General features: G+C 38.0%; 1 protein-coding gene across 1 annotated transcript in view; it reads right to left on the reverse strand.

The window, feature by feature from the left end:
- The window catches only part of UNC5D (unc-5 netrin receptor D), a 687821-nt gene that overhangs the window by 11743 nt on the left and 662012 nt on the right, over positions 1-14066 (reverse strand). Inside the window, exons 14-15 of the mRNA XM_070952266.1 lie at positions 10337-10501; positions 8083-8261 (exon numbers count right to left, since the gene is read on the reverse strand). Coding sequence (XP_070808367.1) covers positions 8083-8261; positions 10337-10501 — 344 coding nt within the window. The remainder of the gene's footprint in view (positions 1-8082; positions 8262-10336; positions 10502-14066) is intronic.

The raw sequence follows: 14066 nt of genomic DNA on the forward strand, positions 1-14066 counted from the left end.
TTAGATCATGTGACCCACGGGGCTGCTGCATTGATCATAAGTGTGAAAATGATCATAAATTACTTTTTTCAGTGCCGTTGTAACTTCGAACAGTCACTAAATGAACTGTTGTAAGTTGAGGACTACCTATACAAAGTTCTAATCAATAGGACATCTGGCAGGAGATGTAGAGCTTGGTAGGCAGAAAATGGATTTTCCATTCTTCTTACATTTTCTATCTATGTCAGAAAACTCTGGATTGCAGAAAATTGGCAGGTATAAGTCAAGGGTAGGCAGCTATGGCCCCTTTACAAACTGTGGATCTCAAGTCATACTGGCTCTGGAATTTTGGGAATTGAAGTCCACAAATCGTAAAGGGGCCATAGTTGCCTACCCCTGTTATAAAAGGAAAGAGTAGAATCCATCTATCTTTTTTTAAAAAAAAATATATTTTCCATTTTTCCAATTTACATAACAATAAGCATTTTTTAACAGTACTGTGTCATGTGTCTCTTACAGTTATCTACATTTATTTCTATACATTTTTGTTTCTCTGTTCTAACCATTTATACCACTTATCCCAAACCTTGTAAAATTCTGTTTCTTCCTTGCCTTTTATTTCTAATGTGAGCTTATACATCTCGGTTTGAGGGATTGTCTAATCAGTCACAAACCTATCTGCTTTTGAATAGACAAGAATTTTCCATAAATAAAAAACTTGCAGTTCCGATCAGAAGCTATGCCCTTTCAACATAAGACTGCACGTGTTTGATGTAACTTTTAAATGAGCAAGTCAAAAAAGACAAAAAGTGATATGCATAGTCTAAAATATAGACTTTGCACATTTTCCAATGCTGTACATCAATATCAGCAGAGATACAGAGGATACAGCAGAAGTCATATTTCTCAGAGATAAAGAGAAACTGGGATAATGTTCTTTCTGGACATGGTTGTGATTAGAACTGCAGATTGTGTTGTGAGAGATGCAAAAGATTAATGACTTTTGATAAGAAATGAGGAGACACACAATCTTTCCTAATTTTCATTTCTTGCTTTTTTTCTCCCTTACTGTAGCATGATCTTGACTATTGATCTTAAGGAAACAAATATGGATAGATAACACTATCTGCCGCTTTTCTCATCTTGCCTACTGTAAGTTCTGCTTGGCTCTACAAATGCAAAAAAAGTATTACAAATTCTGTACTATAAATCCAGAAAAGGTTCACATGACTTTTCATTTCTCTTAATATACACATTTTTGAAAGCAAGTCTTTTTCCACCAAAGCCACATTTTCTTACACTTTTGTATGTATGTAGGTATGCATTTTAACTCTTTGCTAACATTAGATCAATTTGGAAAAAAGAGGATTGACTATGCATAGATGTTCAGTAGGTTTGAAATGTGTGTCAGGTCCCACATATTTCTACAGGGACACTGGCATTTTGGTGGGAAGAAGGAGTGGAGTGATCTGTATATGAAGTTTCTGTTTCTGTTTACCTGCAATGATGTAATGTGGGAGGGGATTGGTTAGCATTGTTTTAAATAGCTGGTTTTAAATGAAGCTTCAGTTCTTGCCTAGATCTCTTGTTATCACAAACCTTTCAATAAAAGCTCCTTTTGGAACAACTGCAGTTTCAAGAGTCCTGCTTTCTTGGGAAGATTGGAGAGGCAAGACCTTACAATGTATATGAAATGACTAAATTCTTATCTGCTCCTAACATACCCAGATAAGATCAAAGAAAAAGAGCCTTGGTAGTACAGTGGTTTAAAGCACCCTGTTATTAACACAGCTGTCTGCAATTACTGCAGGTTCGAATCTCCCCAGGCTCAAGGTTGACTCAGCCTTCCATCCTTTCTAAGGTAGGTTAAATGAGGACCCAGTTTGTGGGGGCAATAAGCTGACTTTGTATAAATATACAAAAGTATGAAGGCTATTGCTTAATGCATTGTAAGCCGCCCTGAGTCTCCGGAGAAGGGCGGCAAATAAATCAAATTAAAAAAAAAAAATACCATAGAGCCATCAGATGAGAGATCTGCTGATCTTCATGGTTTCTTAATTCCCACAGCACTCTCTCATTTCTCATCTTTTCTCATCTTCTCATCTTTCCTACTATCTTCTCCTACTGGTTTCTTATGATTTATCAATTGTTGTTTGTAATTTATGATTGATGATTGTAACTATGATTTATGACATGAGACCCATATATAATATATATACATTGTAACCTTATGCACCTGAGATAAATTCCTTGTGTGTCCAATCACACTAGGCCAATAAAGAGTGCCTAAAAGTGGCACTCATTACTGAGGCTTTTTTTAACATACTATCTTTCTTGATGCCATCAAGCAATTAAAATGTCCCAAGAAAATATAAAGTCAGGCAGTCATCCATTTGTTTCAAATACCTGGTTTGCAGGCTGAAGGATATGGACTCAAGTCTAAACATTTAGAAAAAAAAATTCCTATTCCAATTTGTCTCAAGTTATGTCCCTCCTTTTTTCTCTCCAGGTACAGTTAATGCTCTCAACAGAAATTTTGCATGCTTCAGAGTTTTAAGGCACTCCTGTTCCAAACAGGCATCCTAATAAATGCTGATTTAGAGTTTGGAACAATAGCCATTATTTTAAAAAATACTGTATAGAATTTGGATTTTATAGTCATGGGAGGCTGCTGAGGGAGAAAAAGAAGTAAAAGATTTCCCATTTAACCCATCCCTACCTAATTTAACTGTTTTAAGGTGAAGTTCTCAAAACATCAACATGATTCTTTAAATCCATTCCTTAGTTCCTTCTGTGTTGTTTTTTCTTGGTTCTCTTTTTTCAGTTGGCTTTAGTTTGGCTTTGATGGCATCAAGAAAGACAGTCTGTTAAAAAAAACAAGCTTGGGTCATGAGTGCAAACCACATGGGGTGAGTATGGGCAGCTGTAAACTGAAAGTAATTCCAAAGCTTTCCTTCATGTAATCAGATTCCTCAAATAAGAATGCAGAATGTTTGATGCTTAGTACTAAGTTTGATGACTGCCAATTTGGTGTAGTGCTGAAGGCACCAGGCATTTGGGGCTTGATCTCATATATTTCTTTTAGGAGTATGCATAGGTTCTAAGTGCTGCATTTTATAAACAATGCTTGTTTATCTTGCTTGTTTTGTGAGCCACCAAAGGTCTATGATTGTGATAGGATCTAAATTGGTAAACAAAAGATAGAGAGATGAGAGAGAGAAGAGAGAGAGAGAGAGAGATGACAGACAGATGATAAATGATAAATGATGAGAGATAGAGTGATAGATGATAGATGGATAGACAGATGAAAGATAGCAATAGCACTTAGAGTTATATACAGCTTCACAGTGCTTTACAGCCCTCTTTAAATGGTTTATAGAGTCAGCATATTGCCTCCAACAATCTGGGTCCTCATTTTACTCATTTGCACCACCAAGATGATAGACAGATAGAAAGATAGATGACAGGTGATAGGGAGATAGAGAAATATGATAGATGATAGAGAGATAGATGTGTGTGTGTGTGTGTGTGAGTGTGCGTGAGAGGGAGAATGAGAGAGAGAGAGAGAGAGAGAGAGAGAGAGAGAGAGAGAGAGAGGAGGGAGGGAGGGAGAGAGAGAGAACCAAGGGTTCTACTACTGATCAATCTCCTTATCCTGATGCTGCTTCCCATTCTGAGATCTCAAGGGAGAGTCCCAGTCAGAAAGCAAACAGAAATTGCAACACTTTCTCTTCCATACTTTCCCTTGGGGACTACCCAGATGGTAGAAGAAAAGACTGGATGCCTGGCCTTCCTGATGGAAAGCACACCAATATTTCTGCACTAATGTTCTTTACCATTTGTTATCTTTCTCAATTACTTTTAGAGATCCTTGAGTCTTCATGAAACATCGCAACTTAATCTGTTTCATTATACAGTACATCATTCCAGTGCTATTTGGCTAAAAGTCATTTTCGTTGTAGCAGAGCACTCTTTACCAAAATCAGAACTATTAAAGGTATCAAATGCCTGTAAAACAGATCTGTGTTTCCAAAACACAGTTAACTAGGGCGTAATTTAGCACATTAACTTCTCATATAGCTAAGAGCTGCATTTGCCTACTATGAAAAGCTTGGTTAGTTTTAACTTTGGCTATTTAACTACTGATGACGTTGTGTTATAACAAAGCTTGCTTGGTTAGGTTTTGCTTCAGCATGTTATACAAACACAGAAAATAAGTTAATTCAATAATCTGGATAAGTGTTTATCAAACTAGGAAGTACCAGATAGCTTTTAGCTGAATGTTGTGAAGAAATGTATAGTATATAGGGGGTAAGATAGTCTAACGTTATGTGGAAATGTATAGTACACAGGGGGGAGAATAGAAGGGTGATAAAGTATGATATAATATAATGTGGATGGATTTCACCTTGGGGAAGTCATGGGAGCAAGGGAGGGTTAGGGAGGGTTAGGGAGGGAAGTGGGGGGAATGGGAAAATTTGTATTTGTAAAACTTTTTCAATAATAATAAAAAAATAATCTGGATAAGTGTTTTCTATGAAGGCAGCCAAAGAGAGGTGGAAATATTCATCTATGCATTTTCATAGCTTTTTTTCTTTATAAATTTTCAGCACAATGGGAAGAATTACGTTTACATCAGTGGTGGGTTGCTACCGGTTTGCCATGGATCGGGTGAACCAGTAGCGGTGGTGGTGGGAGGCTCCGCCCATCTGTCTGGATGTCTCTGCGCATGTACAGAAGCTTCTGCGCATGCGCAGAATCATTGCATGCACATGTGAACGCATGTAAGCCCATGAGCAAACCGGTAGCAGCCGAAATTGAAACCCACTACTGATTTACATGCTGTTTTTTAAAAAGAAGACTATGAAAGGTTTTTGGTTCCTGTTTTGAATCAAATACCATTCTTGCTAACCCTTTGGGGATTTCTCAAAGTCAGGATTTCCTCCCCAAGAGAAGTCCAGTCCTAGATGTTATTGGGAAGCAAAAAGCAATAATATTATGTTCCCACCTGAGCCGTGGGAGTGTGGTGGTTAGAATACAGTATTGCAGGGTAACTTTGCTCATTGCCAGGAATTCATCCTGACCTGCTCAAAATTGACTCAGCCTTTCATCCTTCTGAGGTCAGTAAATGAGAACCCAGATTGTTGGGGGCAATATGCTGACTCTGTAAACTGCATGGAGAGTTGTGTAAAGCATTATGAAGCATTATATAAGTCTAAGTGCTATTGCTGTTGCCATCACAGAGAGAAAATTTGGCAACCTTACAAATGCTGGAATATTGTTGCAAGGATACAGGACTGCAAACTAAATTGTTATTTAGTCACTAAGTTGTGTCCGACTCTTCATGACCTCATGGACCATAGCACACCAGGTTCTCCTGTCCTCCACTGTCTCCCAAAGTTTGCCCAAATTGTCAACCATCCCACTCAATTATCTAGCAAAGAAAGCTAGGCTTCCAACCCCCCCCTTTCTTCCCATTCCAATCCTTCCCTCCTATCCTAAGCTAATGTCTGGTTGTCAGCTCATGAAGGTTGATAGGTGAGATACAGCCATGACACAAATTCATGTTCATTGCGTCAATGACACTATCTAACCATCTTATCCTCTGTTGTCAATTTCTCCTTTTGACTTCAATCTTTCCCAACATTTTCCCAATGAGTCCTGTTAGGTGGCCAAAGTATTTGAGCTTCAGCTTCAATATCTGTCCTTCAAAAGAACAGTCAGGATTGATTTCCTTTAGGATAGACTGACTTGATCTCCTCACAGTCCAAGGGACTCTCAAGAGTCTTCTCCAACACCACAATTGCAAACTAAATAGGGTTACCTAATTGAAGTATTAGTACAGCTCTTTTCAGAATGTATTATTTTACCCATTTGTTTCCAGTAATAAACAAGGCATTAGATTAAGGCAAATGCACTAAAAACAGGAAGTAACTTCAACTCAATTGACATAGAGGCCATTTAAGAGAGAATCCAAACATTTTATCAAGGAGCCTAAGTGATCTGATGGAACAAAAGGGGTAATGTCTGCTATAAGAAAAGTAAACAAAGCAAAATAAAACAAAATGCCAGTGATAAAGCTAGTATTTCTGCATCCCAGGAATTCTAAGCATGTGATTCTGCTGCTGCTGAATGCCAGCCTTGAATTCCTGAAAGATGGAATATTAGTAGAAACCCAATAGAAAATCCAATTCATCAGAACAAAAGAATTACAAATTCTACACTTGTGATTTCTGAGATAACAATAGTGCTACAGCCTTCAATACTCTGGTGTGAATTGAAGATTGAAATGAAAATTATACAGAATAACAGAGTTGGAAGGGACCTTGGAAGTCTTTTAGTCCAACCTCCTGCTCAGGCAGGAAACCCTATACTATTTCAGACAAATAGTTGTCCAATCTCTTCTTAAAAACTTCCAGTGTTGGAGCACTCACAACTTCATTCCACTAATTAATTGTTATAACTGTCAGGAAATTTCTCCTTAGTTCTAGGTTGCTTCTTTCCTTGATTAGTTTCCATCCATTGCTTCTTGTCCTGCCTTCAGATGCTTTGGAGAGCAGGTTGACCCCCTGTTCTTTGCGGCTGCTATGATAATACTGCTATCATGTAATCCTTTTTTTCAGTAAGCTAGACATACCCAATTCCTGCAACCATTAAGTAGTCCTCAACTTAGAACCACAATTGAACTCAAAATATCCATTGATAAGTTAGTTTTTGTGCTACTTTCGTATATGAAAGAAGGAATTTGAGAACCCTGAATACTGGCACTAATTCAGGGATGTATGTCAACATGGGAATCAAAATCATGTAATGGGTTTAAAAAATGGGTGGGGCTTTCATTGGAAGCTCATGGCCACCATATTGTTTTTTTTACCTCATTCCTTTAGAACAGGGGTGGGGAACTATGGCTCTTTTATAATAATAATAGTAATAATAACCTTTATTTCATTGTACAACATGTAGACAACGAAATTGGTTTAGCCTCTATTGGTACAACCCATAACAAAAAATACAGGACAATACAGTTCCCAATTTTTACAAGTAATTGGGGAAAGAAAAAACTAGTCATACATTTCCATATGTATGTGGAGTGATTGTGATTTTGTTTAGGAGTCTGACATCCCATGGGTAGAAGCTCTTTTTAAACCTGTCCAGCTGGCTGTACTTCGATGTCTTCTGCCCGATGGTAAAAGTGAAAAGAGACACCGGCCAGGGTGTGAATCATCCCTAAGTATCTTCCTTACTCTGCTGAAACAGCGAGACCTGGCGATGTCATCCAGTGGTGTTAGAGGGCAACCAATGGTTTCTTGTTCTTGTAATCACTCTCTGTAGTGCCTTCCTGTCCGTAGCTGTTAAACCAGCATACCATATTGTTATACAGTATGTGAGGACACTTTCTATCGTGGACTGATAGAAATAAGTCATCAGTTGTTGTTCCATCTGATTTTTCCACAGGACTCTAAGGAAATGAAGTCTCTGTTGAGCCTTACTAACCACCAGGGACGTGTTGTTTTTCCAGATGTGATCTTGACTAATGAATATTCCCAAGAATTTAAAAGAGGAAATGCTCTCCACACACACATCCCTTGATATACAGTGGGGCGGGTTCCTCTCTCTGCTTCTGGAAATCCAACACCATCTCCTTTGTCTTGCTAGTATTTAGATGTAGGTTGTTTTTTGAACACTATATGGATACCTTCTGGACTTCTTCCCTGTATGCTGATTCATCCCCTCCAGTTATCAGCCCCAGCACCATTCTCATCTGCAAATTTTATTATGAGGTTGGACGGATTCGAGGATATGCAGTCATGTGTATACAGTAAGTAGAGGTAGGGGCTGAGCACACAGCCCTGAGGGGAGCCTGTGCTGAGCTTCATGGTGGAAGATGTCGAGAACCCAACTCTTACTGTTTGTGGACAGTCCGTCAGGAAGTCTTTGACCCAGTCACAAATGAGGGGACCTGAACCAGCTATGCTGGCTGAAAAATTCTGGTAGTTGAAGTCCACAAATCATAAAGGGACCATAGTTCCCTACCTCTGATTTAGAACATTCCTCACTACTTTAACTGTTATTTGATGGTCTTTTGCAATCACTTTGGCTTACCTGTTGATACTATTTTTTTGTGCTAACATCTGCCAGTCTTTGCCTTTGGCACTGGGAGTGTCAAAAGTTGCACATATTCTTTGCCTGATAGAGTAAGGTATCTTAAAGGCTTGTGGGCCCATCTGAACAGGAAAGTTGTTGTCATCGTGCGAAAAAAAAGTGATAGTTTCTCTTTCATTCTGCATGGGAAAAAATAATAATGGTTATTTTAATGGTTTTAATAATGGTTTTAATAATTTAATAAAATTAAATTATTTTAATAATGGTTAAAGTGGGCTCTTCTCTCTCCCAAACCAACTTGTTTAATTCACCAGAATCCATTCTGTAAACAAATTGTTGTTTGGGTAAAGCAGAAATGGACATCTGGGGCTTTTTAGATGTTGATCAATATAAACTGATCTATTTATGAGTCTGCAAATATTCTATTTGATTCCCAAGTGATTGAATAGAACCATCCTTTCAAAGTGAATTACAGCATTGATTTGCTGGCCAAACCCACTCCCCCTTACCCAAATTATCACCTCAAATCAAATCAACTTGTTGAATCAATCTGGCAAGTGGAATCAGATCAAGAACAATCCTGACATTCCAACAGCTAGCAAAGCCAGTTTTGAGAGAAGCTAAAAATGATACTTTAGCAACTTGTGAAGGTCTGCTGGTCACTCATTCTTGGATGTAAAGAAACATGCAGCAGCATCTTATTAATCAGTGAACACAGAACAACATCCTATTTCTGAAGACTGTTAGGGGAAAATGTGACATTTATTGCACTCACTGAGGCTTGTGGGTATTTTGCATGACTGGCTGCTAAGAATTTGAATGTCAAGCAAATAGATGAAAGTACAAATTTCCTAGTCTTTGCAATGAAAGCAGCACACCCTTATTTTTACTGTGGGAAAAATAGTGCATTTGGTTGACTTACCATATTTTTGAGAGGAAAAAAACCCACCAAATACCAACCCTTGCTGCATTTAGTTGAGTACTCTTGACTTTTACTAGATTTTATTTTTTTTCTACCCATATCTTGACTTGGAAGGATTGGCTATGGAATTTTCTTCAAGCAAAAACAGACCTGCTTGCACAGATCTATGGTCTTCTTTTTCAAGAGGATGTGATTTAAAGCAGGTTTCTATGTCTCTAGTTCATTACTTGCCTGTTTCCCAGGGTTTTTTTTTTTTTTCATTTTCCCATGCAATACCTGACACCATAAGTTATATGGGTAACAAACTACCTGCCTCCCCACTTCTACATTTTCCCCTCATATCACTTTCTCCATATTTTCTGTATCAGGATACTGCTCATTATCTGCAACGTCTTGGTGCTAAATATTTCATGGGGATGTTTCTACAAGTCTTTTCATATAACATTTATGGCTCATCTCAAAAAACAGCAGTTTTTTGAGATGAGGAAAGCTGCAAGTACATCATATTTCCAGATTGTTTTAAATTAAATATGCAACAGATTTGGTACTCTGTTCCTTGAAGATAAGCTTCTGCTACCTGCTTTATCAAACCAACAACCAATAAAATGCACTCATGGTGATACATAGTGATGTACTCAAGAAGGACTGAGCTTATTTCTCCTCATATATTTCTGAATTAACTTTGTCTTGTATTTGTGTTTTGAAAATAAGAATTAAAACTGCCATCTCTGGGCTGCAAAAATTCAGAGAACCACTAGATGTCAAAAAACAAATATAGTACATTTTAATACTTGGCTACTATCTAGTGGCCTTCTGAATATTTATAGCTAGACATGATGGTCTTTGATTTAAAAAAAAAACATTTGTAATATCAACATTCTTTTTTCAATGGACAGTATATCACATTTTGCAATATAGCTTTCTTTTACCTGTCTGTCTGGTAAATTACTGTTCCCTCCCAGAAAGCAAATTAATCTGATTATGATAAAAAAATGTAATTCAGCATATTTATAAAATGCCTCCTCTTGCTTATCTGAGCATTTCATTCCACAAACAGCCAAAGATTGGTTAACTTCTCTTTAGGTGCAGTGGGGAATAGAATTGTGTATTTCCTGATTAGCAATTCATATTCTTCTTTTACCTATGCCTGTTCTCACATCTGTCTAATTAATTAGTTTATCACTCAATTTAGTTCTTCCTTGCTAACAACTTTCCAAGAATCACACAGTCCTTCATTCATATTAATGATAAATTGTTCAACTTTATTTCAGAGATGCCTGCATGTTGTGGTAACAAATGAAGATAGATATGAACAGGGAAGGAAAGACTTGCCTCTAGAATTGATGTCTGGATCTGTAGGATCTGTTCATGGCCTTTGACTTGTCTGACACAGATTTTGCATGAGAGTTGTGTGGTGGCAGGAGTGTAGCGCTCCAGGGAAAAGGCACAGTGAAGTGGTTGCTTGTTGTTGCACCATACACGAGAAAAAGGAACTTCCTAGAAAAGAAGGGGCAGGATGGAAGTGGCTTGCAAATTGACCAAGCAAAAGATTAATGTAGAATAGAAGAGAAAGAATTGGAGAAAATAACAAAATGCAAAGACATGCAAATAGAAATAAAACAACCTTGGCAAAAGAAAGCAAAGGTAATACCAATAACAATAAGCATCTTTGGTGCAATCCCAAAACAATTGGAGCACCATTTGAACTCCATTGGCACCGACAAATTCATCACCAATCAATTGCAAATACAGCTTAATTTGGAACAATTTATATCCTGCAACAGTACCTCTAAAACCATCAATCATCAGCATCCGCCTATCCCAGGTTCTTAGAAAGGACTGAGAGTGGATAAAAATGCAAAATACATCTGAATATCTGGCTGACTAGGCACCAAAGCATAATGATAAGTGCTAAAAAAAAAAGAGGCTTTTCAATAAATATTTGCTTTGAAGGAATACCAAGTCAACTGTGGATAAGGATGGCTAGGTGAGACAAGGTGTTAGGAAGCAACCATATTTTAAGTGAACTGTGGGTTTTGAATCTTTAAACTATAATACAGTTGGCAGTTTAAGAGCATTGCTCTGCACACTTTTATCAAACATCTGCTATTATAGATCTTGAAAAATCCCTAATTGGTAGACAATGCAGTAACCGGTTGACAAGCATGAATGATGAGAAAGCAGGCTGAGGAAACATTTCTCAATCTGTCATCTTTATCTTGTCTTTTCCCAGATACTCTACAAGGTGACTGTCCAACCTTGGCAACTTTAAGATTTGCCAAGGCTGGCTGGGGAATTCTGGGAGTTGAAGTCCACAGGTCTTAAAGTTGCCAAGGATGGACACTCCTCAACTTATTTTGCTGCTTTTTCCCAAGAAAGATAGACCCCTTTTCCAATGAAGCACTGGGATGAAGCTGCTCATTAAATTCCCCTCCCCCCCGAAAAAAAATGATCTCTGTAAGCCATGTGCACACATTCTTTGAATCAGTGCAGGAATTAGCCATTTCTTCACAGCATGCCAGGTTTCCATGTTAAACTTGATAGAGGCAAGAAGATAGACAAGTCATGACTGGCACTGTAGGAAGTTAGCACCCACCCCTTTCCTGGAAGAGTGAAATATTTTAGGAAATATGAAAAAGGCAGAATATTATATTTCCCTGGGATAAGCATGTTTTGAAGCAGCTCCCATCTTCCTGCCCCCACCCTTTGTCAATGGGCCATTAAGGCCTGGGCCAGTCTATTCTACATAACAAAGATCTGCTTCCTTCAGGCAGAGCCATAGTAGGAATTGCCAAAGATCCAAGAAAGATAGGATTAGCCCTCTACACAATAGCAGCAGAGACTCACCACATGTGACCTGGGAAGCACATGTGACCATCAGCCAGCAAGACCCCCACCCCCTGGGAGTCTGACAACCAATCAGAGTACTCTTTCTGGGCCCCAGGAAGTTCAAAGCCAGAGAGAGCATAAACCCTGAAAAACTCGCTGTATCTCCCCTTTTCTGTTCAGGAACTCAAGCCATGGGATCCTGTCCACCATTAAACCATCTTTCCAAGCAGTCTCCATGTTTCCAGTGTCTGTTTCCCCACTTGGAGCAGAACCTAGAAGGATGTTTCTTCCAACAGCACATTGAATCACATAGGCACCAAATAACAAATAATGGAAATATTATAAAAGAAGGCTTCTATAAAGGAGCTAATCTATCCATTTTGAATCAATATCATCATCATCAATCAATCCACTGCAATGAAAAGCTCTTCACTGAACATTATGGACTTGTAATCTACCAATCTGAATTAGCGTGGGTTGATAGATAGATGGCTTGCAGTTTTCCAGTTTATGCTGGGAGAGTGGCCTAAAATCATACAGATGACTTCTGTATTTAAGAGAGAAAAGAAGCCCAGACTTTCAACTCCTAGTCCAACCACTTACCTACTACACCACATTGGCTCCTACCCAACTTCAGTACCTGAATGTCTATGGGGATTCTCAGTCATCCAGTTCATGTTTGTCTCAAAGGTGCTTTTTCAAAAGGCAATTGGACTATGTTTTTCCTTGAGGAAGAAGATGTTTCGTTTCTAATCCAAGAAGCTTCATCAGATCTGATTGGATGGTGGGGAGGATGGAAGGATGAGTTCTGACAGGATGAGGAGGGGGATGGAAGGATCATATTTCTTTGTAGTCATCTGGTTATTAGCATTCTCTCTCTGAGAGCTGTTGAGGCCATTTGGGGATTTATCTGTGCCCTCAGTGTCACCTGAATCAGAATGCAAATGTATGTAGAATCTTCTTTGAACAAAGGACCGCATTATAAACAGGAGATAGGTGGTGTCGTGTTCCTCCCCCTCTGTTGTGGGAGGGCTGTTTAATTCTAACATAGATAGCCTCTTTTACCACTCTTTCAAACCAAAGATCTTTTCTATCCAGAATGTGGAAGTTAACCGAAGTGGGGAAGAAATGACTTGTATCATGAAGTTGCGAGGAAAAAACAATGCAGAAAGATTGAGCTTATTTGAGTCTCACAGACCTTTCAAGTCAAACTGCCCTATGCTAAGCTAAAATCAACCCAATCAATTCTTCCTTTGGCATGATAGAGGAAGTCTCTGGAATTGTAAATAAAACAAAACATCAACAAAACAATTGTAGCATATACAGCAAAAGGAAGCAAACAACAATATGTAATTTATGAGTTTCCTTCCAAACCGCTGGTTCATTAAAACACACCCTCTCCAGCAAACACACTTAAACTCTTAAACCTGGTGTTTAGAATCTGTTTCAGTAAATAAGAGCAAGATACTAATTGTGATAAAGAAACAATAGAAGCAACACTATAAATTGTGATTAAAACAACAAAATAGAAACAACATTATAAAGTGGAAGTGTAATTAGTTTTCTCTTTAAAAACTATCTTTTTTTTTTTTTTTGCAGATGGGAGAAAAAGAAGAGAAAGGGAAGCTGAGTTACTAAAGCTGAATATTATGCTGTAGAAGGAAAAATATAATAGAAGTTATGGATAATGCTCAGTTAGGTAAAATCTTCCAGATTATTTTCTATAAATGAGTTTCATTTCTGTTTTAATTTGGGCTGTCTTGCGCTGTCCTAAGATAAACCTCAAAACCAGGTTGTTAATGACTTGTTCTAATAAAGTTAAAAGTTACAATCTACTATCTGCAAAGTGAATTTTATTATTTCACAGTAGCATTTCAATTTTTAAAAATAATTAATACCTTAGTGTCAAATCTCTTACAGTTTCATTATTATGTTTTATTTTTGTTCTTTTAATGATAGAAAATTAAAAGCTACCTCAAGCCAAACTGGACTTGAATGCAGAATGCCATTATTAGAACAAGTCAGGAGGTTGTTTACCCAAACTTCAATGATTTTTTCCCAACTTCTTAATCTATTTTACAGCCAAGTGGTACAGTGGCCCAGAGGTGAAGATGCTCGCCGCTCATTCAGAAAGTTGAGAGTTGAGTCCTAGGCAGCGGCAGATGTTTCTCTATCAGGGTGCAAAAAGAAAACATCTGCTGCGAACTTCTCATAGGCGTCAATAAGGGCATCC

Source organism: Pituophis catenifer, unplaced genomic scaffold (assembly GCF_029215685.1).
Source record: "Pituophis catenifer annectens isolate HBS135680 unplaced genomic scaffold, rPitCat1.0.hap2 SCAF_12, whole genome shotgun sequence".
Classification (NCBI taxonomy): Eukaryota; Metazoa; Chordata; class Lepidosauria; order Squamata; family Colubridae; genus Pituophis; species Pituophis catenifer.